The sequence below is a fragment of the Zalophus californianus genome, chromosome 6 (assembly GCF_009762305.2).
Source record: "Zalophus californianus isolate mZalCal1 chromosome 6, mZalCal1.pri.v2, whole genome shotgun sequence".
NCBI lineage: Eukaryota > Metazoa > Chordata > Mammalia > Carnivora > Otariidae > Zalophus > Zalophus californianus.
The window spans coordinates 139,465,288-139,490,276 of record NC_045600.1 but is presented as its reverse complement, the minus strand read 5'-3'; the positions used below and the strand labels follow the sequence as shown (position 1 = coordinate 139,490,276).

The window sequence follows — 24,989 nt, the reverse complement described above, 5'->3', positions numbered from 1 at the left end:
CCTGCCTCTGTTATCTCACAACCATCTGGTGAATTAGACCCCGTTGAACCCCTATTTTGCAGATGGGGAAACTGAGACACAGATTTAAGTGCCTTGCCCTGGTTCAAACGCTATTGCGTGGCGAATTCATGTCCATGCGTCTATTACATGAAACCATATTTAGTCGCCTTAGAGTTGCCTACTGTCTTGTACCCAAGATCACAGCACCTGCAGCCTGCATGATTTGGAGCCATACTTTACAGGGGCCATGGACAATCCTGAATGCATTACCAATGACCACAGTGGGAAAGGATCAGAAAACTGGGCTTTGGAAGCATAGGGAGGGAACTGAGGATACTTCGCTCAGAGAAGAGAGGAGAGGTGGGCAGCCTCCTGACTGGCTTGTAGAAAAGAGACTAGACTTTTCCCTGGGGTTCTAGGTAGTAGCACTAGGTACCAAGGATGGATGCTTCAGGGCGATTGGTTTCATTATTTCCAACGGAAGGCTATCCAAGGAATAAAGCTGTTTGCAGACAGATTGGGAAGCCTTGGGTGGAATGAGCCTCCTGCCCCAGGAGGTGTTCAAGTAGGGATAGACTGGGCACTTGGGGATGACACTGAGGGGATTTGTGTATCAAATGGGGTTGCGGGTCTTTGGGCTTGAGAGTCCTTTCCAGCCGAGAGATTCTGTGAACCTATCATCCACGGTAGGACATCACTGGTGAAGACCCCCAACCCTCCCCCCAACCCTCCTACCAGGGCAGGACAGGAGAGTCTAGGTATCCCTCCAAAAATCTGTAATGGACAGGCACGAGAGGCAAGGAGTTCTGTCCCCCCTGGCAGGTAGCTCCAACCTCCTGGCAGGTGCATGCGTCAGGGTCCTGAGCTGGGACCTCCTGTCCTTAGATTTTCCTGCTTCCTTTGACCCCTTGGTCTCGACTGTCCCTCTTCGTAGGTGGGCTTTCCCTCTCCATGTATGGTCACAACTCCCTCCTTGGCTCCTGGTCTTCTGGATGCCTGTTCCCAGCCTCCAGCCATGCCTTTCCCCCCTTCACATCTCGAGTTCGGGCCACCCATGAAACAGGCTTCTTTCTCTCACCCAAGTCCAAGTCTGCCAGCTCCAATAGCTCTTTGCAATGGCAGATTCTTTGGGGCACAGTTTTCCGTTTGACTCCTCTTGTGCTCCCCGGGTCATCTTTAGCACCACAGTTCCTTCCGCAGCTCAGGGTCTGGGCAAAAGATCTCATTTCTGCTCAGACTAGAATGTCGGGCAGCACAGCTCCTGGATTTAGGCTGACATCATAGCAGTTTGCCCTGGTGGGTGAATCCCAAGTGCCTGGGGTCTGGCCTGCACCCCTGTAACATGGCCACTCCTTAGGAGTGTGGGTTCATTGGAAAAGCTGATGTGGCTGGGTGAGAAAGGCAGACGTATGACCAGCTGGCCGGCAGAGGTCTGGAGTGGGGGCAGGCGCTGGGAGGATGGCTCCTGGGTCAGCTGCTTATGTTTGTATGCTCCTAAGTCTCCACTCCCTTCCTCCTTTCCTAGATGGCAAGGAATTCTGGCTTTGGGGATATCTTATAAACAGTCAAGGAGAAATATCAGGTGCTCACATAGCGGGAACATGCCTTTGGGATGAGACGTGTTCAGTGTCTCTGGGAGTCGGGAAGGTCGGACCACTGTGCTCTGGAAGGCAGCCTCCACTCCAGCCTGTCTGATGGGGGACCACACCCAAATCTTGGGTTCCTACCTTCTCCAAAGGCAGAAGGTAGGAACCTTCTGTACCAGAAGGTGGCTGCTTAGCTGTAAAGGGTTTCTAAAGCTTTCCTTTCTGTTCAAAACACTTTGCCCACTCCTGCCTCTGATTGATGAGCAAGGGCTGTATTGCTAAGTTCCTTCATTTCTAAGACTGCCCTTGGCAGCAAGACATGGGAAGGATTACCCGCGTTGGCAGAATGCTGGGCTGGGTCCTGATCTCTCTAGGACCCCGTGATGGACGCAGACTGGGAATCATTAAGTGTCACACATTATTCCTTGTCAATCAGGGCATTCTTACCAAGGAGACAAGACACCCCAAATGCTTTGGACCCCTGTTGACCAAGACGACGGTGTGTACAATGGACACCAACTCCTGCTTCCTGGGCCAAATCTGGCCTATCTCTGGGGTTAAAAAGTATTGAAGCAAGAGTGTAATTTTCTGGGCGGGGTAAGCCCCTTTTTGAGCTTGTAGTGAAACTTCTCCAGTCTGTTTTTAACAAGGTGCCCGCAACTGACGTACCCACTTTCCCCCGTGTCTCCCCCCCGAATAATATTCTGAGAATCCACACAACAGGTCCCCCTTCTTTTCTAAGTCTCTCTAGCCCAGGTCCAGATAGAATCGGAGAACGTTCAAGCTGGAAGGGACTTTGGGAGTCATCTTAGTCCTTCTCAAACCACAGTGTGCTTATGAATCACCCAGGGAGCTTGTTAAAACAGATATTCTGGTTTAGTAGGTCCGGGGTGGGGCCTGGGAGGCTGCAGATGAACAGGTCTGCAGGTGATGTGGATGCTGCTGGTCGGAGGGCCTCACTTCGGAGAATGAGGTCCAACCTCGTCATCCCGCAGAGATGAGAGCTGAGGCCCAGAAGCTTCCGTGATTTGCCTCCGGTCAGAACTAGAACTCTGTTCTCTCCACTCCTAGTCTAGGATCTGCTTTGAAAAGGGCCTCCCTTCTTTTAAGCTGCCACTTCCTGCTCAGGCCCAGAGCTCCAGCATAAACGTAACATCCCATCTTAATCCCATTTTACTGTTAGGATGAAAGGCTTCTTGTCCCATCAGGCCCCCCCTTGCTTCACTGTGTGCATTTTTATCATCTCCAAAGGGGTTTTTAAAGTTTTTTTTTTTTTTTTTTTTTTTTGTTCTGACTTACAGACACCTTCCCTTTTTGGCTGGAAATGTTAAAAATCATGTCTCTCTCTCCCCGCAAAAGTGGGCTGGGCATCGTTTGGATACAACTATTTTCGTTCCAGGCTGGAGAAGTGCTGGGCCCAATCCATTTGGCATTCCCTGCTTTTTGGAATCTCCCCTGGAGTGGTCTGAGAAAAGTTCTCTGTCTCTGCTGCTACTTGCCACCTCCTGGGTCAGGCCAACCTTTGACTCTGCCTCAGTCTCCCAGGCTCTCAAATAGGTATTCCCTGGCCACTCTCAGAGGGGTGCTTTAAGGGCAGGGAGGCTCCCAGTGGACCAAGGGTATCAGGGCTTGGCCTGGGGCCAGTACGAACTGGTTTGCCAGACTAGGGAGGTCTCCACTCTCTGTCCCCTCCTGCTGGTGGGAAGGCAAAATGCCAGTCTGGCGACCAGGCCATAATGGCAACAAGGGGGTGAAAGTCTCCCCGAGGCCCAGGGAAGGCAGAGAACGTAAGGGGAAGTCGCGAAAACTGCCTTTTATAGACATGTTCCTTCTTTTCTTTCTCTCTTTTTCTTCTTCCAAGTTTACTCACAGCGACATTGCCACTTGCAGGCGCCTGGTCTGTCTGTGGTTGCGCCTGGGGTGGGCGGGTGGCAGCCGCGTACCCCTTCCCCCATCTTGCCTGCAAGTTGCATGACCTGCATCGGAATCCATGGGGGGGGGGCGGGGGAGAAGCTTTTCAGATGCTGGATGCAGTTGAATTCAGCGCATTCGCTTCCTCGCCTGCCCTCATCCAAGCTCGGGGAGGAGAGCCCTGCTTTCTTCTGCGTGTGAATGCCGTAGTGTGTCTGCTTGCTCCGAATTCCCTAACCCTTTCTTTCCCTTTCCGACAGCGAAGGCTCTGGTTTTCTCAGCAAACATCTCACACTTGGCATTTTGACGTTTTATTAAAAAAAAAAAAAATAGAAAGAAACCCAAAACCCTAGCGAGGCAAAAAGCCGGGACCCTTTTCTCCCGACGGGATCTGAGCTTGCGTCGAAGGCTGCACCTGCTTTGCGCCCCTACCAGGAAGGGGTGCTTGTGTGGGAGGGGAGGAGGGAGGTTCTGCGCCCCCGAATCCGGAGAAAGCAGCCCGCCCGCCCCCTCACCGGGCAGCCACAGCAGCGCACCCGAGAGCCGAGCCCGAGAAGCCGGTCTCTGACGGTGCTGGCCTGCTTGCCAAAAAATGCCCCTTGCATCTCAATTTCCCGGCCGTTTCTCTCTCGCACGCACCGCTCGCCCGGGGCCACTTCGGCTCCCCAGCGCAGCCTTTTCGGCGCTGGCCCTTTCCTTCCCCGCTCCCTGCGTGCCCGAGGCTGAACGCAAAGCCCACCGCCAAAAAGGCGCAGGGGGCACGGGGGCACCAACCCGGCCGTGCCCTGCAGCCCCCTCCCAGCCGAGCCCAGCTCCGGGACCCTCGATTTCGGAAATGAGTGTCATTTAGACGGAGGACCGCGCGTCCGCGGCCCCCGTCCCTGGCTCCGGCTGCCTCTCTGCGGTTCCCGTGCGCTCCCAAACCCCCCGTCGCCGTCTTCAAGCCTGTGCCCCCCACCCAGGCTCGGGAGCACTCCCCGGTCACCTCGGCCGCGTCCATTTCACTTCCTCTCGCGGTCCGGATTGCAGCAAAACACCGGGCAGCGCGAGGGCCAAAAAGTGGAAAGGAGAGCGCCTTTTGGCGTCGCGCAGCCAGCTCGCCAACTCCCCCTCCCCAGCCCAGACCCCCTCAATCCCAACTGCAACTTTTTCCCTTCCGTCTCGGTTTCCCCTTGGCTGCGGCGAGCGGGCGCCGGGCCGCGAGGCGTGGAGCGGGCGGGCGGGCGGCCGCGCGGCTGCGGGTGGCGGTGCGGGCGACAGCAGCGAGCCGGAGAGTGGGTGGGTGGGTGGGTGGGTGGGGAGGGAGGAGGGGAGAGGACGGGCGGGGAGAGAGTGGGGTGTGGGGAAGGGGAGGGGGAGAGGGAGGGAGGGGGGAGATTCCGCTCTCCTGCCGCTCCCAGCCGGGGCGGGGGGCGGGGGGAGGAGGCCGCGAGGAGGGAGGGGAGGAGGGAGGGGGAGAGAGGGAGGGAGCCGAGGAAGACGCTCCGAGAACCCGTGCGTTTCGTAAGGCTCTGAGCACTTGTACATTTCTGCAGGCGCGCGGCGAGCCATTCGCGGCGGCTGCTGCAGCTCCGACTGCATCTTCCTCCACCTCCTTCCCCCGGGCTCCGGGTGTGTGTGTGTGTGTGTGTGTGTGTGTGTGTGTGTGTGTGTGTGTATGTGTGTGTGTGTGTGTGTTTTGCAGGTGTGTCCGTTTTAATTCTGCCCAGTAGGTGGGACTTGGTGACTTTAGCACCATATTTTCCTTTCCTTTTTTTTTTTTTCTTTTTCTTTTTTGCCTCCCCACCGTCTGTTGCAACCCTGCAAAGTCTCGGAGTCGGAGAGCGCGACTCGCTTCCCGAGCCCCCGGACCCCGCGAGCCGGCGAGCGCCGAGCCGGCCACCATGCCAGGCAGACCGCGCCACTAGGCGCTCCCCGCGGCTCCCACCCGGCGGCGGCGGCGGCGGCGGCGGCGGCGGCGGCGGCGGCCGCGATGGTTTCAGACGCTGAAGGATTTTGCATCTGATCGCACGGCATTTCAAAGGCAGAGGCCCCCCCTCCCCCTTCCCCCCTCCCTCGCCGTCTTTGTTTCCTTCCCCCCCAGCTCTCCCCACTCCCCCCACCCCACCCCCCTCTCCTCTCCTCCTCCTCTTTTTTAGAAGCCGCGATCGGAGATGGATGTCTCTCTTTGCCCAGCCAAGTGTAGTTTCTGGCGGATTTTCTTGCTGGGAAGCGTCTGGCTGGACTATGTGGGCTCCGTGCTGGCTTGCCCTGCAAATTGTGTCTGCAGCAAGACTGAGATCAATTGCCGGCGGCCGGACGATGGGAACCTCTTCCCCCTTCTGGAAGGGCAGGATTCAGGGAACAGCAATGGGAACGCCAGCATCAACATCACAGACATCTCAAGGAATATCACTTCCATGTAAGTCGGGCGGCCGCTCCCCAGCCCGCCTCCCCTCTCGCCCCGCGTCTCCCTCTCGCCCGACCGCGGCCGGGAGCCGGCCCTCCGCCCGCCTCAGCTCGCCGCTGCCCGCCGCCCGCCGCCCGCCGCCCGCCGGGCGCGCGTCAGGCTCGCTGTGGCTCGGGAGATGCTCTCTGGCTGCGTAGTCCAGGTGCTCCGGCCCTAGCAGGCGGGAGCCGGAGCCGCGTGGGTGCCTCTCCCCGCGGGGGACCCCAGCCGGCCCGGGGCGCGTGGGGCCCAGCTCCCGCCCCCGCCCCCACCCGCTGGGGCTCGGCGCGAGGGTGCGAGCCGGGTTCTTTGCCCCCCACTAAATAGCAACAGTTTGGCCACGCTCAAGTGGAATAAAGTAGACGAGGTTCGATCCCCGGCAGCGGCGACGGCAGTGACAGCGGCGGCGCTTAGCCGGGAGGGAAGGTGACAGAGACTGCTCGCGATCCAGCCGAGATCGTTAACTATTTCGTTTTGGAAGCAGCAAAACATGCTGACAAGTAAACAAGTTGGGAGCTGGCTGCTCGCGGGGAGACTTTGGACATGTCGAGGCCGTCATGGACGCCTACCTCTTCCTTTTCTCTCTCGCCCGCCCTCTCCAACCCCATTTTGGGCATTTCCGAGACACCCCCCGCCTTTCCCACCCTCATCTGCATCTGGGCGCCTACAGATCCCGTCCTTGTGAGCTTTGATAACTGCGCCGGGAATTCCGAGTCAGGATGGAGAAGGGGGCGCGGGGGCGGGCTGGCCCTGGTTTGGGGAGGGGGGTTATACGATCTTGCAGATCCGTTTTTGTTTTTGTTTTTGTTTTTGGACAATCCAACTCTGACTGGCGTTTGCTGGGTTCTGCCCCGTCTGAGTGAGACCTGTGGTGGCCTGCATTCCCTTCCTCCCCTTGGGTACGGATGGGGGACAGAACCATGGCTCAAGAGAAAGAAGAGCTGAGGGTCCAGGGAGGCTGCCCATCTTTCCTTCCACTGACCTCAGGGGGCCAGGTGACCTTCCCCCAACTCTGACATCCAGAGAAGGGTGTGAACGGTGCTGGGGTTGTTATCCGCCTGCCAAGGTCCACACCCCTTGGGGACCCTCAAAGTGGGTAGGAAGCCAAGAGAGGGGTTTGCACTGAAGTCCTAGCTGGGGTCTGAGGAAGGCATTTGGGCGGCCGCAAGCCCTGCTGAATCTGCCATTGGCGCTGCTCTCCCAGGCGGCAGCCCTCCCTTTGCCTCAGCAATGGGGCGGCCAGGCTGGGAGGAATTGCAGTTCTGCTCTCTAAAGCCCGCCAGCCCTGTTGGCTTTGTGGAGAGAGCGCTCGCATTCTTGCAGCTAACAGTTTGAGAAAGAGTGCAGCCCAGGAGATGTTTCTGACTCCTGGCCAGTGGAGACAGGCTTGACCCATATCTGGGCCCTGTCATTCACCTCTTCACTGCCTGCAGCCGGTGGGCCTGAGAGGAGGAGATGAACAGCCAAGGGGGGAGCCAGAGGCTGGCAGGGTATACTGGATGGGCCCAAGTCTGCCTCTCCGGGCCCTGCAGGCCACAGCATTCCAGCGCCCCTGAGGATGGTGGGAGGGGGGTCCTGAGTGTGATCCTCAGGGAAAGTCTGGATTGGAAGTGCACCATCGGGCTGTGTGTGTTTGTGTGTGTGTGTGGGGGGGGTGTGGGGAGGGGAGGGAGCTTAGCAGTGGGTCCAGGGGCTCAGGAGCTGGATCTGGGGATATCCAGGGGGATTGGTGGGCTAAAGGTTTGAGAGAAGGTCCCTGGTGTGGGTCTCTGGGAGCCAGCGAGCCTCGGTCAGCCTGTTCTCTGCTCCGAGGATGTGTGTATCTGCAGGAAGCCAGTGGGAGGCAGGGGTGGCCACAATCACGTAGGCTCTCTGTAGCCAGGCAGTGGTGTCTCTCCTCTGAAGATGACGCTTGGGGAAGCAGTTTGATTGGGGAGAGTTGGGTTGCTCTTTCTGGGCAGAGGGCCCAAGACAGAGGGGCTGGGAAGGTGGGCGACGGGAGGGGATGGTGCGGTCTCCTGTCTCCTTTGCCACCGGAGGACCCCAGTCGGACAAATGGGAGGACAGTGAGCAGGGAGTGGATTGGGAGACTGTGTGTCCCCGTCCCTGTTTCGGGACTCAGGCTCTTTGGCAAGCGGGCAGGACTCCTTTCCTTACGTCTGCCCCGACACCTAAGAGCCAGGGAACCAGATTCCCACAGGAGCTGCGTGGATTGGCAGGTGGGGGAGGAGGGTCAGAGGTCACGGGTCCCGTGACCCTTCCTCACCCTGTCTTCTCCCCGGTGCCCTGTTAGATCTATGGCTGGTATCGACTGAGCTCCGGGACGGGCCCGGCCTTCTAGCCTAGAGGTGGTGGACTGTGGAGAGAGGGCGGGGAATCATGCTCATCCTGGGAAGCAGAGGTCTCCCAGTCCTCTTTTACTCAAGGGAATGGAGGCTCAGGGTGGCAAAGTAACTTTTCTCGGGGCACGTAGCCCCAGGGGTGAGCTAGACTTAGGTCTCAGTCTGTCCAGCACCAAGGCCCAGGCCCCCATTCTGCGGGATGCCTGTGGAAGCAGGCTGGGGGGGGGGCCTGGAGGGCAGGCAGAAGGAGGAGAGCAGGGGAGGAAGCCTGACTTTAGCCTGGCCTGGGAAGGGGACTTGAGCTGAAGCCCAGACTTTGCAGGAGGAACGAGTGTTCCTCAGATTTCTGATACTGTCAGAGATAGGGAGTTCAGTGGTCCCCCGGCCTTCCATCAGCCTAAAGCTCTTGCTGGTGTGTGCCTAAGGGTACTGCCCGGGCAGACTCTTGGGGAGAGGCTGGGGTGAAGCTGCGTTTCCATCAGGCCTCGCTAAGGGAACTGGGGGGGGCTGCGGGGGGCTGACCTCCACAGACACACCCTCTTGTTTGTGGAGTTGTAGAGCCCTGAGGTCCCTCCCTGGGTGCTTAACCGATCACACCTGGCTTTTAAGATGGGCAAGAGATTCCCTGTGGTCTTTCAGAGTCATGTGTGGAGTGGCTCTGGGGTCCCTGTCGGGGGCTGGCTGAGGGCGCCTATGATCGGGGAGGTGGCTGCCTCACCAGTATCAGGAGGGTATCCGCTGCAAGGCATCAGAGCAGAAGCGTGGGTCTCCCCTCCTCCCCTCCCCAAGGGCTCTCCTTCTGGGCCTCTTTCTGTTCAGGAGGCCAGCTCCTTTGCCACTGGAGCTCGTGGCCCACAGTAACCTTACCTAGAAGGGTCCGTGCGCTGCCGCGTCCAGCCAGGCTCTGTCGTCACAAAGGTGGAGGCTGGGAGTTGGATCCTCTGTCTAGGTCAAGCCTGCCTGAGGCTGGGTCGGAATGGTGCATCCTTTGACTGTCAGAAGATCGAGGGAGAGGAGATGGTTCATGGGACTCAATGTTCCTGGGGCTGGCTACCTGGATTTCGAAGACCACTGAGCTCTTTGCTGGGACTCTGAGCCTCCAACTGGGTCTCTGCAGGAGCCACCACAGGATCCCTGGTGTTTGCAACTCTCTGGTCCCTTTATGTCCCCGGTCTTCCCTGCAGGCCCTCGCCTGGCTGGGTGAAGGATCATTTGGGCTTTGGCTGCTGTATTGGTTCCTTGATTCTCAGCCTTTCTAAGGATCAAGGGGAGCGCCAGCCTTGACAATTACCCATGGGAGCTGGGATGCAGGCAAGGGTGTGAGCCAGACCCCAAGGGCAGCATGGAGCTCAGCCAGTCACTGAGCCTAGGCCTGAGGGAGGTAGGTTGAGATGGAGGCCTTCGTGGGGAGATTTGGAAGGGGGAGTGGTTGCAGCTCTGGGGAATGAGGCACTTCCAGGATGAAAACTGGGGACCCAGGGCTCTGGAGGCCCTGGGATTTTGTCTGGAGGCCTGGTCCTCCCTGGCTCTAAGAGTCCTCAACCCCCACAGGCCCAGGTCAGTCTTCCCAGGCACACTCTGGGGCCCAGAGCGTCATCTCTGCAGCTCCAGGGACCTGAGTGCAAGGCAGCTTTGGTTAAAAGCAGCCCACCCTGGCCCTCGCTTTGAGAGTGCTTGGGTACTGGTCCCTGGAGGGCTCGTCCTGGAGTCTGGGACACGGCTCAGGGTCCTGCAGGGGGCCAACCAGCCTCCTGCCTGACTGAAGAGGAGCGTGCTGCCGTGAAGAAGGTGGGGTGGGGGGTCTGATGCCCGCTCCCTTGGGATGCTCTCTGTCCTTGCCCTGACCATCGCTGCGTGCCGCCTCCTCTTCTCTGACTGTAAGGGCGGACTAGGTCCTTAGCCCAGCTGACTCTTGGGTGGGAGTGTGGGTGGGCTGTGACCTTCCCTCGGGATGACCTTTGCCAGGATTGTGGCATCTCTCCTGCCACTGGACCCCATTAAGTGGCTTATACTGGGATCACAGACACTGTCTCTGGCCTCCCTTCAGGCCTCCCATTGACCACAGGGTGGGTAGGAATAGAGAAAGGGATGAGACACATGGGTCCCTCCCCTGGCTCTGCCCCTAACGTGTTGTGAGCCGTAGGAGGGGACTGTAGCCTTTCTGAGCCTGTAAATTCAACTATGAATTGAGGCCATGGGGCAGTGTCCCCTCCAGCTGGGACCGATGCCATCCCAGGGTGCAGGGAGCACCCCGCGGAGGCTCTGTGAGGTCCCAGGAAGAGGGCAGGGGTGCTCCCTTCCCTCTCTGGCCAGTGGCCACTGGCCATTTTTCCCTTCGCTCCTTCCCTTCCCGCCTCTACCGAACTCTGGGTCACCCAGAAAGTGCCACGCAGTTTGGAGTCAAATGTCACACTTAGGAAGGCACTGGAGCCTGCAGCCTCTCAGAGGCTGGACACCCAGCTTCCTGTGGCTCTCTGTTCTCTACCCTGTGCTCAAGGCAGGGAGTAGACGTCCCTCTGCAAAGCCTCCATGCCTTGCTCCAGCAGGGGCCTCCGCCGGATGGGGGAGGAACATCCTAGAACTTCCATTTCAAGTTATTCTTGTCTAGAAGAGGGAATATTTAGCATATGGAAGGAAGATATACAAACATATAACTTAATAAATAGAGAGGAATGTTCAGGAGTTACAAGATAAAATTTTTGTTGCTCAAGCACGCATCATCGTAAAGACCGGTGCCCACTGTTGTTGTGATTGGAAGGGCCTGAGTTTGGGAGGGAGATGGGTTGATGGTAGGAGGGGTGACCCTGAAGCCTGGGCTCCCTGTCTCGGCTCTGCTCCGGGGTTGGGGGTGAACTGCTGGGGGGCGGGGGGCAGGGGAAATGAGAGGAGGGATCAGGCTGGGTGGTGGGTGGAGGGGAATCTCAGCACCAGACCAGGATTCCTAAGGCCCCTTAGCCCCCGAGGACCAGGCTAGTTCTCAAAGGACTATACCCCTCAGGTTCTGCTTTTTGTTTCTGTCTAGCAATTTAGGAGGTGTTTACCTCCTAAACACCCCAACATTTCCTTCATGCTCTCCAGTTTACAGAGGTTGGGTTTATTTTTGCCATAACTACTTGAAGTGTATAGGCAGGGATGATTAGTCCCATTTTACTGATTAACAAGATGAAGGAAAGGGTTGAGTTGTGTGTCTCCCAAAAGGAAAGCTCTAGAGGAGTCTTGTGGCTTATGTGGTTCCATTGACTATTCTCTCTGGCTGTGGTCTTGCAGCTAGACACACTATGGCGTCATTTTCATCCAGAAAGTTCTCTTTCTCCCAAGGGGCAGTGTTATGGGAATGGTCCATCCAGGAGGGGTTGGGGGGTGGCTGAGAGTCCTGGCAGTTGGGTCTAAGCATGGTCTGAGTGGAGGCCACACTTGCTCCCCCAGAGCTGGTGGTGGCCGTCTGAGGCATCAGCTCATCACCTGTCACCCATCCCCGAAGTCTAGTTGCCTCCACCTGGGGAAACCCATTGCCTCTCCAAGGATGAGGACTCCAGTGAAGCCCAAACAGAAGCTCAGTGCCCCGTGGAGCCCTGGGAAGCCCCATGCGGCTCCTCCATTTTCTGCCTTCACCCCATGTGCAAAGCTCACTAGAACTCAGGGCTGGGAGGGACTGCTGCTGGTGTCCCCTCCCTTATGCTCCGCATAAGGGGCCCATGAGAGGCCCAGACCAGCGCAGCGACTTGCCTGGGGCCCGAGGGTTTCTGGAAGGCCTCTCTTCCCAGGTGGTGGTGTAGGCATCACCCTCTTCTCCTCCGCCCTGGAGCCTGTCCTGGGCACTCTGTCAAAGCCAGAGCCTTGCCCACGACTGTGTCTCCCTCTGGGGCGATGTTTCCAAATCTGGGGTCCCCAGAGGCAGCAACTATGCAAGGCTGGCAGGCCCAGGGCTCCTTGCAGCCTGTAGCCCACGCCGATTCGAGATTCACTCACAGTGCAGCTTTCTGCTCTGCTCTGTTTACCAGCAGGCCTGGGGAGGCTGGGGGCTCAGCTGGCTTGGGAGCCCAGCCTCTCTCTCCAGCCTCACCTCTGCCTCCCAGCCCCCCATCTGCTTTGTTCCATCAACAGGGTCCCCTGTCTGGGTGATGGGAGATTTCAGGCAGGATGTGTTCCTTAGAATCCTCAAGCGTGGAGAGGACCGTAGAAACTGGGTTTCTCCAGCAGATCCTCTGGGCCTGGCCTCTCCCTAGCTTTGGGCAAACCCCTTACCTCTTCTGGGCCTGAGTTTCCTTCTCTCTAAGCTGGGCATGATAATAACTACTTTATAGCAGCACTCTGAGGGCCGGTGCCCTCTATCATGCCCAGCAAAGAGAAAACTGTCAGTATATGATTGCTAACGACAGCTAGCTTTTATTGAGCACTTCCTATGTTCTAGACAACTGTTCCAAGCACTTGAGAGGTAACACTTCGTTATGGCCTCACACCAACCCTATCAGAGAAGTACCATTCATTCATTCATTAATGTGAATCCCATCTTACAAGATGGGGTGTGAGTCCAGATACAGAATGTGACTTGCTGAATTTCACACAGAGCGATCTGACATTTAATATTAAGCTATATTGCCTGGACTCTTTTGCTGTCTTCTCAGGCATGCTCATATGTACCGGTAGACACACGCACACACACAGTCATTCATGAACATGTGACCATCATAATCAATAAAAAAAAAAGGGTAGACATGAAGGTCTAGAAGGGTCCTTTATGTTGTAACATTCCGGTTCTGTGGGTGAGCATTGCCCTGGCTGGGGTCGGAGGGGAAGGCAGACGAGATGGTGGGAGCGGTGCTGGCCTCGCAGTCTGGCCGGCCCGGTCAAGGACAGGCCTCTCACCATCGGGGCGGCTTTGGGGCTCTCCTCCTGACCTGTTCCCGACAGCGGCCTTCCCCGGGGCTGTGTCTCAGCCAAGCCCTCTTCCCAGGCCTCCTTGACCACCCCGTGGTGTTTTGGCCTTTGGTCTGGTCAGCTCCGCCAGGAGAGCAGGTTACCAGCTGAGACTGGCAGGGATTCAGGAAGCTGGTGGCTGGGTCCCCAGCAGCTCCACTCTGGGCTGAGGCATGGTCGGCAGGACCGTGTGCCTGACTGCCCATGGCTCTTGACAGCTTGGATCAGAGAGTGGAGGGCTGGGTGGCTTCTCCCAGGGAGAGCTTTGGGGTTTCAAGACGGCTGGTGGGTACAGAATAGCTGGGAGGTGTCTGGAGGGCCAAGCAGCGAGATCTAGAAGCTGGTGTTCGGAGAATCTTCCCTGACTTCTAATTCTTCCTCTTCTCTTGCCTCCTCCTCAGATGAACAGGCTTTCTTCTCCTCCACCCTTGCTTTTGCCTCAGCTCTGCCCCATTGCTCATGGGAGCTCCGTCTGCCTCGCAGGGATGAGCTGTGAGCCTGGGGGCTGGCCACAGCTGTCCCCATGGAGAGAGCGGGAGTGGCCACCCAAGGCTGAGACTGCGCGGTGGGCATTGGTGGACACACCCCATTTTTACTGCTGCTTGGCTGGCTAGCTCACCGCATCATAGGACCCCTCTGGTCGCAGTTTTCCCTTCTGGGAGTTGGGTCACGTCTGGGATTTGGCGCCTGGGTCCCTGTCTGATCAGTGAGTGTGGTGACATGTTTGATGGGCTATCTAAACATTAGGGTGCCATGTTGATGTTTCCATTTCTAGACATCTGGGAGTGTTTTTGAGTTAGGAAGCAGATCAAGACTTTGAACCATAAATCATCTGATCTGGAAAGGGGCTCAGATATAATTGGGGTCCAACCTAGTTTTGCCAAGGAAGAACGTGGGGCTCAAGAGAGGGGGATGGGCTTGACTCAGTCACCCACTGCGTCCTGGCACGGAGCCCTGCCTCCCCAGCTGGTGTGGCTTCCCTTCCCCACCCTCTGCGAGCAAGCGGCTGCTGTGGGGCTGAGGGATTTGGGCTCTTTCAGAGGCGGGGGAAGGAACCCTGAGTCTCCTGCAAAGATAGCGAGAGTGAAGGGAGAAATCTTCGACTTGCAGTCCCAGTCCGTCTGCCTCCCACAGTGAACTGGGCTGTGTGTGTGCATCTGGGGGTGTCTTTGCGCACGCACAAGTGCATCTCTTCTGTGTGCTGGGCACATCACGTCTGAGGTCTTGGTAAACAAGCCCTAAAGCCTTTGGCTTCCCGCCTGCCAAGTTCGTCTGCGTATAGACCCCGCATGGCCACCAGAGGGCGGTGCTGCGCATGAGACGGTTGGAGGCTGGTGTTTGCCTTTGCGGGCAGGAGCTGAGGATGGGGCACGAGCCTGGTGAGATGTGCCCTAGTAGACCTGGCTTTCAGAGCCGCTCTTGAGCCAGGGATGAGCAGGGGGGTCAGCTGTCCCCCAGGCGGGACCTCTCTCTGCAGAGCTGGTCCTGCCTTTATCATATCTGCGGCCCAGCCATGGTCGTCTCCCGGACTTGGGCTTCCCAGGAGGTGGCTGGGAGAGTCCGCTGGGTGGACAGGAGTGAGTCAGCATATCTGTACGGGGAGAAACGGAGATGAATGAATGGGACATAGTCCCGGCCCAGGAAGATCAGTCCTGATGTGGACACAGAGAAGTTGATAGGCAGTTGGTTACGCTGTGGGGTTAGTGTCATGTGAATAATTGAGCTTTATGAACTCCTTCCGGCCATTTGATATACTGGCCCAAGTGTGGGGGCATCTCTCACTTCTCCCTGCCCCCCCTCCCCTCATGCGGAGCTTGGGAATCTCTTAGATACCAGGTAGCTTCTCAGTCAATACCAGGTCCCGATATTTACCAGAGGGGAGAGCGTGGTGTTGTCTCTTAAGGTCTCTGGACCCTGTCTGGCCCTCAGAGATGGCCATCTAAATTGGTGGGTATGAGAGTGCCTTGCAAATTAGGGACGTGAGCCCTGCCTGGACCAGCTAGTCTGGACTCTTTCCTTTCTGTGAATACTTTGGCTCTTTTATGTCTGTTCTGGTATTTGAGCAGGTGCTGCCTTGTTCCACGTGCTAGTTGGTCCATAAATGAGCCCTGTCCCGCTAACATGGTTGTCAACTTTGGAGATGGGGTCTTCTGCTTTTGTGGTGGGTGTTGAGCTCATGGAGTCAGGTCCTACGACTCTGTCCCCAGGGCCGTCCCATGGCTGCCAGACCCAGGGTTGCAGGCGGGACCCCCTCTGTTGTGGTCAGTTTTCTTTCTCTTCCTTCCTTCCTTCCTTCCTTCCTTCCTTCCTTCCTTCCTTCCTTCCTTCCTTCCTTCCTTCCTTCCTTCCTTCCTTCCTTCCTTCCTTTCTTTCTTTTTCTTTCTTTCTTTCTTTCTTTCTTTCTTTCTTTCTTTCTTTCTTTCTTTCTTTCTTTCTTTCTTTCTTTCTTTCTTTCTTTCTTTCTCTTTCTTTCTTTCCCTCTCTCTTTCTTCTTTCCTTCCTTCCTTTTCTTTCTTTCTCTCTTTTTTTGAAGATTTTATTTATTTATTTGAGAGAGAGAGAGAGCAGGAGGGAGAGGGAGAGAGAATCTGAAGCAGGCTGCACTGAGCACAAAGCCAGATGCAGGGCTCAATCCCACAACTGTGAGATCATGACCTGAGCTGAAACCAAGAGTTGGACGCTTAACCGACTGCACCCCCTAGGCACCCCCGCCACCCCAACCTGCTTGTTTCTGACACTTTTTTTTTTGAGGCTGAAGAGCAGGGATGAAGCTAACATTTATGGCCCTCCTGCAGGACTGGAGGTCATTTGCATACACAACCTTGTTATGGATGGCACCTACTCAATGAACCTTGAGATTGTGACTCTGCCTCTTACCAGCTCTGTGACCTTGGGCTGGCTACTTTTAAAAAAATTTTTTTTAAAGATTTTATTTATTTATTTGACAGAGAGCGGGAGAGAGAGTGAGAGAAAGCACAAGCAGGGGAGGGGCAGAAGGAGGTGGAGAAGTAGGCTCCCTGCTGAGCAGGGAGCCCGATGTGGGGCTCATTCCCAGGACCCCGGGATCATGACCTGAGCCGAAGGCAGACACTTAAAGGATTGAGCCACCCAGGCACCCCAGGCTGGCTACCTTTTTGATCCTTAGTTTGCTCATCTGAAAAACGGAGGTAATACTAATAATGCAGGGTTATTGGCAGATTTCATGAGAGAGAGTGTGTGTGTGTGTGTGTGTGTGTGTGTGTTTTCTCTCATTTTCTTCCTCTACTCCAGAACTTCTTCCCCACAAGCATATATACTTTCTATGGCTCTCATCTGTTCTTCCTGCTTCCAGTCTTTCCTCCTTCCAGCTCATCAGACTCACCCTAACAGATTAAGCCTCTAATCCAGGGCCTTCTGTTGGAACAGTTCTGGTGCCCGAGATTTCCAATGTTTTTTTTTTTTTTTTTTGTCTGAGAGGCAGCTCTGTGTCATCAGGAGAATAGTGGGTTCTTTGGCCAGACAGCCTTCAGTTTAAATGCTGGCTTTACCCCTGTGTGAGCTTACCTAAGTTACTTAACTTCTCTGAGCCTCAGATTTCTTATCTGAAAAATCAGGCTAACTGTATCCATCTTTGTAGAGTAGTTGTCAGGATTAAATGAGATTATAGTAAGTGCCTGGCATATGATGGGTACACAGAGGCCAGATTGGCATGGTGTAATGGGAGTCTTGCAGAGGTAATGGACAGTGGCCTTTCAGGGTCCTCGAAGCATGGGATTAGAGGAAGTTACACGAGGGGAACCAGCAGCACCTGGGCCACAGCTGAGGGAGATAAGAGAAGGACCAAGATGGTGTGTATTTGGAAAAAAATAAAAAGACTTAAAAGAGCGAAGGCACATGTCTGCCAAAAGAACAGGGAGAGAGTTATGGTTCCCACTGATAGACTCAGTTGGGATCCCAAGGGGCAGAGGGTCCCAGATACTCCGGACATGGGGAATTTCTATGCAGACTAATTCAGGAGCGCCCAGCCCCTTGCAGACTTGGTCCCATGTAGTTTTACTGCTATTCTTGCCCTAGGTAGCTTCTGTTCACTAGATGATCCCCTTCTGGGCTACTGTAATTGACTGAGCCTGTCAGCTGCAGATGGGGCTCAGGGACCAGCCCTGGGAGAAAGAATTTAGGAATCCAGGGGGAAGGAGGTGACCTCCGAGTTCTCCAGTCCACCCTTAAAGGGCCTCCCGTTCACATTCATCCCAGTTCCACGTTAAGCCACAAGAGGGCACTAGACCATGATGTCTGCAGGGAGGGAGGAACTATTTCGCCTGCCCTGTTGGGAATGTGCCTTTGATCAAAGCTGCATGTGGTTTTCTCCCAGGGGCCAACATCTCTGAGGGTCATGGCAAAACAATTTGATTCAATTAGAGCCCATAGCTCGGAATCTGATGTCTCAAGGGAGGCTAAACTGGGTAGTGGAAAGGTCATAGAATTTCACATCAAACTCAGGTTCCTGTCCTTGCCCTCTTCCTTGCTTGTTTCTTTTCAACTTAGAGGAGGTTACTTAATTTCTCTGGGTCTCATTTTCTTCACCGGCAGAGTAAGGTGTTACTGGGAGGTGTTCCAGTGAGGATTAAATTATATGATGTGCGGAAAGTGTCTGGAACATGGTGGGTACTCCATGATTGGCCATCGGTCTCTTTCGGGAAGAGGGATGAGGTTAGGACACGGTGCAGGGGTGATTTGTGGGATCCTGTTGGCCTGATGGGGTCCTTCCCGCCACCCCCTCCGCCCATGAATGCGCCATGGTTCCCGTTCACTGGGGGCAGCAGTGACACCCAGTGGCTGGAGTGGAGAACAGCAGTGTGTTCGGCTGGGGTGGGGGCGGCAGTGGTGGGCACTGTTGCGGAGTTGGTGGGTACTGTTGGGGCAGGTGAGACTGAAACCGCATCATGGCAGATGGGCTTCAGGGGGTCTGTCAACTGAATTTCTCTTCCCTTCACAGGCGAGTGGTTAGAGATGATTCTCTAAGGTCATGAGTGTCGGGCCAGTGGGATGAGCACACATGTGCACCTGACTGACTCTCTCATAACCAGCCAGTCCTGGCGTCCAGCGACCAGACCCTTTTTGATGTTTCCTGGGGTCTACTCTCTGGGGGATGCTTTAATCCTCAGTCTATGTGGTGGGCCTCAGATCTCTGAGGCTCCGTACATTTACCTGGAAAAGGACACGGGGAGGGGGGGCATTGGGCGGGTTGAGTGAGGGCACTTTGGTGCTCGGATCTGAATGTCAGGAATTGTTTCTTGCCCTTTGCTCTGTGTGTGTGTGTCGGGGGTGTGTAGGATCACGTGGGAAGGGGGGGTTAGAGGTAAGTGCTAGGCTTCAGGCTTCACGGGTGCAGAAACTCCAGCCTAGAGAAGGGAGGGGCCCAGAGGTGTGTCTCTGAGGCTGGACTCAGGGTGTCTTTTGCTCCTCACCTTGTGTAGCCTCTTCCTTACGCACCTGCGATTCAGGAGGGAGCCTTGGCAGACGTGCCAGGCTCAGGAAGTTATTTAATATCAGCTTTGCTCCAGATTGTGTTTCTGACTGCTTGCCACCTCGTAAGTGGCAGCCATTTTAACAAATGTGGCGATAAGACACCAAGTGGGAAATAACATGAGAAATGGGGAGGGGGCAGGGGCGTGGAGGAGGGGTGTCGTTTTATTCCCTTGGCAGAAACCTTGTCTTCGAGGCAGTTGCGGGGAGAGAGCAATGAAGGAGGAGGTAGGGCCCCTGGGAGCCCCTGACAGTGAAGGGGGGTGCGGTGGAAAGTAGGGCCTGTGGCTGCAGGTTTCCCTCCACTCTGGGAGGGCCCTGGGTCCTGTCGGGCAGCTGGCTCCTCTCCCTGGGGAGATGTGCAGAGGAGGGCCTGTATTCCGTTTTTCCAAGGACTGTCTTCCAAGTGCATAAGAGACGGCTGATGGGGGCCGGTGTTGGGGCGCGTTCAGCCCACTGTGGGTGCTGAGCTGCATCTGCACCTAGGCTGTGGGGCGCCCAGGTGTCTGGCCACCTGTCTCGCTGCCTGCCGGGACCATCCCGGCATCTGGACTCTTGGGGAAGGATGGGCAGAGGCGTGAGCAGGGCCGGCCGTTCTTCCTGCAGGACCCAGAGACGAGGGAGTCACCCCTCTTTCTTCCTAGCGCCAGGCTCCAGCCATGTGCGAGGCATGGTGCTGAGCCCTGGGACACCACTCAGAGAAAATAAAGGGCCACGGCCCTTCCCTCTTGGAGTTTGGAGTGGAGTCGGGGCAGCAAGCCTTAGCCAAAGGTGCTACAGCTAAAAGGCCTGTCTTAAGAGAAGCAGGGGCAGAATTTTAGAAAATGCATGGAATGTAAAGTTCCATAGAGAAAAAGGTCCATATGTGAAAATGTTGGCTTCCCTGGGGTGGAGGGGGTGCAGTTTTTCTAATTGGAGTTGTAAAAATTCTGGGTTTACCTGTTCCTGGCCCGCCTGTCGTGAGCAGCCGTGGTGTTACTTGTCAGGGTTGTGGCCCCGGACCGAAAGGTTGAGTCCGTGACTTTGCTGTTGCCCACAACAGGCCTGTGGTTTTTTAGGGGAAGCCACGTACGTATGGCAGGCAAGAGAGGGGGGTTTGCATTTCTGCTCCCTTCACTTTCTGACCTCAGGAGACAAAAATTGGGGCAAGTAGTTTATTAGGAATGTGACCCCGGGCGGCCGAGAGGAGAGGGGCAGAGAGCCAGGGAGGGAGGAAAGACCCGGAGCCATGTGGCCACAAGCAGGTTGCTGCGGGATCTCCCCGGACGCTCGTTCATTTCTCCTGTTGTGCATTTAATCAGCGTGTTTATTTGAGAACCTCCAAAGGGCCAGCCCCTTTTCAGAGCTGGGAAAACATCGCTGGGCAGGATGATGGTGGAGGTCTGTATTCTCCTGTTGTTAACGGGACATGTAAGGTCAAGCCTCTTTCTGGAAAGTTGCCTGGACCTTGCTCCTGGGGATCTAGCTCCAGGCTGTAGGGGAGCTGGGCCAGGTGGGCCAAGGGTGCAGCCAGATTCTCTCCACACACCCTCCCCGCAGGCCAAGTTCCTGGGATAAAGTCCCATCGGAGGGTGGTTTGGGGGATCAGCCTGTCTCCCCCGGCGTGGCGTGTGGAGGAGAGCCAGGGCCGGGGTGAATGCCCGGTGGGTACACAAAGACGCGCTCCCGTGAGACTGCAGGGTCAGCCCCAGCTTCCTTCTCCCGGCACCTGGCTGACAGTCTGCCCAGCTGGGGCTGGCCTGCCCTGGGCGCTGGGGGGGAACGTGACACTCTCCCTCCTGTCAGCTCAGAGCAGCGCCTGGGGCCCCTGGGGAGCAGCAACGTGCGAAGAGTGACCTCATCCCTTCCCGACTCTTGTTCAGGCTTCATCGTCCAAGCTCATCCTGCCCCACCAAATGCCTGGCACTCCTCTCTGCCTCCCCACCCCACCTGTCCCCGTCCTGGGAGGCGAGCTGTGTCCCCACCCAGGGGATCTGCCTTCCTGCCTTCTTTCTGCCCATCGCCCATTCAGGGCTGCTGTTGTCTGGACTCTGGTCAGGCGTGCGTGCTCTGGCCTTGGGCTCCCCCCGTTCACCTTTCCTGGTATCTGTCCTCACCTGCCCAGGTGCATCGCTGGACAGAAGAGGGAGGCACGGCCAGGACTCTTGAGTTCCATGCACATGCCCTGGATGGCATCAGGCTCCTCCCTGTTTTTGTTCCCACGAGCTTCAGCAGACGGGGATGGGGTTTTACTTGGCTCTGTATCCCCGGTAGCCAGGGTCTAGCAGGTGCTCAGTAAAGATGCATTGCACAGGACGGGCGCGTTTCTAGCAGAATGTCTCGTGGATCTGCGGCCGGTCCCAGCTTGGTGACAGGGCGCACGCCTCTGCCCAGAGCGCTGGGCACATCATTCTCCTTGCTCTCTGTACCTCTGTGGGCCTGGGGCTTTGCCCTCAGCTGAGCAGCCTGTTGGAGGCGTCTCCTAGGGAATTTGGAACTCGTTACGGTGAGTGCCAACCCTTGCGGTGAGTGTTCCAGCAGCTCTTCTGGGGACCGGCTTATTTTAACCCTGTGTCATTCTTGGCACAGCCTGGTGAGGCAGGTACTGTTGTCAGCCCCTTTCTATGAAGTACAGGGGAGGGGAACTGAGGCACAAGGAGGCTGTGGAACTTGTCCTCGGTTGGTCGTTTGGCTAGGAAGCAGCAGGGCTGGGGTTTGAACTTGGCACGTCTGGCCCCAGAGCCCCCGTCACGCTCCCCAGGTTATCTCTGCCTCTCTCCTTCCTGCCAGCCCCTCTTTCCTTTAGTGCTGGGCCCCGCCCCAGCCTCACTGCTCCCAGGCGCTCCTCGCCCCCCCCCCCCCACTCCGGCCCCCGGCCGAAAGGACACAGCACTATGCTCTTCTCTATTCTCTGAAGGGGCCTTTGGGACCCAGGGGAGTATGAGATTCCTGAATTTTGTGGGCACAGGTGTTTTCAGCCACATCTCAGAGAATGTCCTCTGAGCGAGAGTCCTGGGGTCTTGTCACTGCCACCAACTTACTGGGTGAGTCTGGGTAAGGCACTGGCCATCGCTGGACCTCCATTTTCTTATACATAAAGCCAGGGATCCTGACCAGGTGACCTTTGAGGGCCTTTCTGGCTCTGACCTCTCCTGTTCTGAACAGGGTGTTTGGGCACAGGGTAGAAGGTTGGAGAAGACTGAAGCTGCAGAAGGATGTCGTTAGGGGCGGGCTGAGGGAACAGAGCCCCGTGGTTCTCACACCTGTGCATGCATCCCTGTCCCCAGGAGGGCTTGCTAAGGCACAGAGTGCTGGGCTGCCCCCAGAATCTCTGCTTCCCCTTGGTGCAGGGGCCTGAGGACCTCCTTTCTAGTGAGTACCCAGGTGACACGGAAGCTGCTGACCCAGGGACCACACTTGGATAATGACGGCTGCAGCAATGGCTTTCAGGGTGTACTCCCTGGGGATCAGAGCCGGTATGCTATCCTGCATACATTTTTTTTATGTATTTTCCCAGGCTGCGACAAGTTTGAATACCCCCATTCTAGAAGCACACTACCCCACTCCCAAGCGCATGTTGCCAGGGCTCACCCAAGTGCCGGCTTCTCTCTTTAATCCCCTTTCATGTCTTCTCTCTGCACCCCAAATCTGGTGCCTGGCTCCATGCTGACCCCCCACCCTCACTTTTTCCACACGGCTGGGCTTGACCGGAGCATGCTCTGACGCACGTAATCCACTATGTAGTTGAGAAATGAAAGCGCAATTATGTTTTCCACAGGACTCTTCTAGACTCCCAGTTGATTTTTAAGAACTATTTGGGAGGCCGGGAAGTAATTCTATAATTGCAGCTCAAGAAACTTAGTTGGGTCCGAATTGCTCCCCCACCCCGACACCCCGGGAACACCCCGCCCCAGCCACACTGGTCTGCGCATTCCCCAAACATCCCAAGACCTCTGGCCTTCGTTCTGCTCACCTGAGCCCTGCCTGTCACTCAGATGTTCTGACATGTCCTTGCTCTGGGGCGGGCCGTTTATATGGCGTTTCAGCCCTACTCACGGTGGGGAGCTGCTTTCATTTCATAGATGAGGACATCGAGACCAGACAATGCAAGAGCTTACCCTACGGCCACGGGTAATTGGGGGGGCAGAAGGATTGGGCGCAGGTTCCCGTGTCACTGGGAGAAGAGGAGATAAGGGAACTGGGCTTTGTTGATATGATGGGGTGCTACATGATGGGGTGCTATATGATGGGGTGCTATATGACGATATGATGGGGTGCTATATGATGGGGTGCTATATGACGATATGGGGTGCTATATGATGGGGTGCTATATTATGAGGTGCTATATGATGATATGATGGGGTGCTATATGATGGGGTGCTATATGACGATATGATGGGGTGCTATATGATGGGGTGCTATATGACGATATGATGGGGTGCTATATGATGGGGTACTATATGATGGGGTGCTATATGACGATATGATGGGGTGCTATATGATGGGGTGCTATATGATGATATGATGGGGTGCTATATGATGGGGTGCTATATGACGATATGATGGGGTGCTATATGATGGGGTACTATATGATGGGGTGCTATATGACGATATGATGGGGTGCTATATGATGGGGTGCTATATGATGATATGATGGGGTGCTATATGATGGGGTGCTATATGACAATATGATGGGGTGCTATATGATGGGGTACTATATGATGGGGTGCTATATGACGATATGATGGGGTGCTATATGATGGGGTGCTATATGATGATATGATGGGGTGCTATATGATGGGGTGCTATATGACAATATGATGGGGTGCTATATGATGGGGTACTATATGATGGGGTGCTATATGACGATATGATGGGGTGCTATATGACGATATGATGGGGTGCTATATGATGGGGTACTATATGATGGGGTGCTATATGACGATATGATGGGGTGCTATATGATGAGGTGCTATATGACGATATGATGGGGTGCTATATGATGGGGTGCTATATGACGATATGATGGGGTGCTATATGATGGGGTGCTATATTATGAGGTGCTATATGATGATATGATGGGGTGCTATATGATGGGGTGCTATATTATGAGGTGCTATATGACGATATGATGGGGTGCTATATGATGGGGTGCTATATGATATGATGGGGTGCTATATGATGGGGTGCTATATGACGATATGATGGGGTGCTATATGATGGGGTGCTATATTATGAGGTGCTATATGATGATATGATGGGGTGCTATATTATGAGGTGCTATATGACGATATGATGGGGTGCTATATGATGGGGTGCTATATGACGATATGATGGGGTGCTATATGATGGGGTGCTATATGATGATATGGGGTGCTATATGATGGGGTGCTATATTATGAGGTGCTATATGATGATATGATGGGGTGCTGTATGATGGGGTGCTATATGACAATATGATGGGATGCTATATGATGGGGTGCTATATGACGATATGATGGGGTGCTATATGATGGGGTGCTATATGACGATATGATGGGGTGCTATATGATGGGGTGCTATATTATGAGGTGCTATATGATATGATGGGGTGCTATATGATGGGGTGCTATATGATGGGGTGCTATATGATGATATGATGGGGTGCTATATGATGGGGTGCTATATGACGATATGATGGGGTGCTATATGATGGGGTGCTATATGACGATATGATGGGGTGCTATATGATGGGGTGCTATATGACGATATGATGGGGTGCTATATGATGGGGTGCTATATGATGGGGTGCTATATGACAATATGATGGGGTGCTATATGATGGGGTGCTATATGACAATATGATGGGGTGCTATATGATGGGGTGCTATATGACGATATGATGGGGTGCTTTATAGCAGTCACAGTGAAAATCTTGTTCTCTGTGCCCTAACATGGCTATGTTTGAAAACATAATGCTGGTGGAAACAAACAAACCCCCAAACAAATTGCAGAGTGATACACCATATACGTGTAATTTAAAAAACACAATGATCAATAGGACGTATTGTTTATGGGCACATATGTAGTAAGAAGATAAAATTGTGACTGGCTACACACCGATGTCATGATCGCCTTGGTTTTAGGGGGAGAGGGAGAGGAAGGCTATGATGGTTTGCCTTTTCTCTTTTTTTGAGATTAGCCTATGACAAAATGATAATATGCACTAATTCCAGGTGATGGGTAAATACGGTGCTCGATATGTGATCCTTTGTTTCTTCTTTATTAAAACTTTAGAAACTGTAAGCAACGAAAAGGTAATCATACCTACCAGATTTGTAA

At 55.2% G+C, this 24,989-nt stretch overlaps 1 protein-coding gene across 5 annotated transcripts in view; it reads left to right on the top strand.

The window, feature by feature from the left end:
* The first annotated feature begins 4,978 nt into the window (after positions 1-4,978).
* Positions 4,979-24,989, top strand: part of NTRK3 (neurotrophic receptor tyrosine kinase 3) — a 410,029-nt gene continuing 390,018 nt past the window's right edge. For 3 of the 5 annotated variants that reach the window (XM_027570487.2, XM_027570490.2, XM_027570488.2), the window contains exon 1: positions 5,121-5,898. In XM_027570487.2, coding sequence (XP_027426288.1) covers positions 5,651-5,898 — 248 coding nt within the window. In that variant the 5' untranslated portion in view covers positions 5,121-5,650. The other 2 variants (XM_035727975.1, XM_027570489.2) reach the window with 2 other exon arrangements.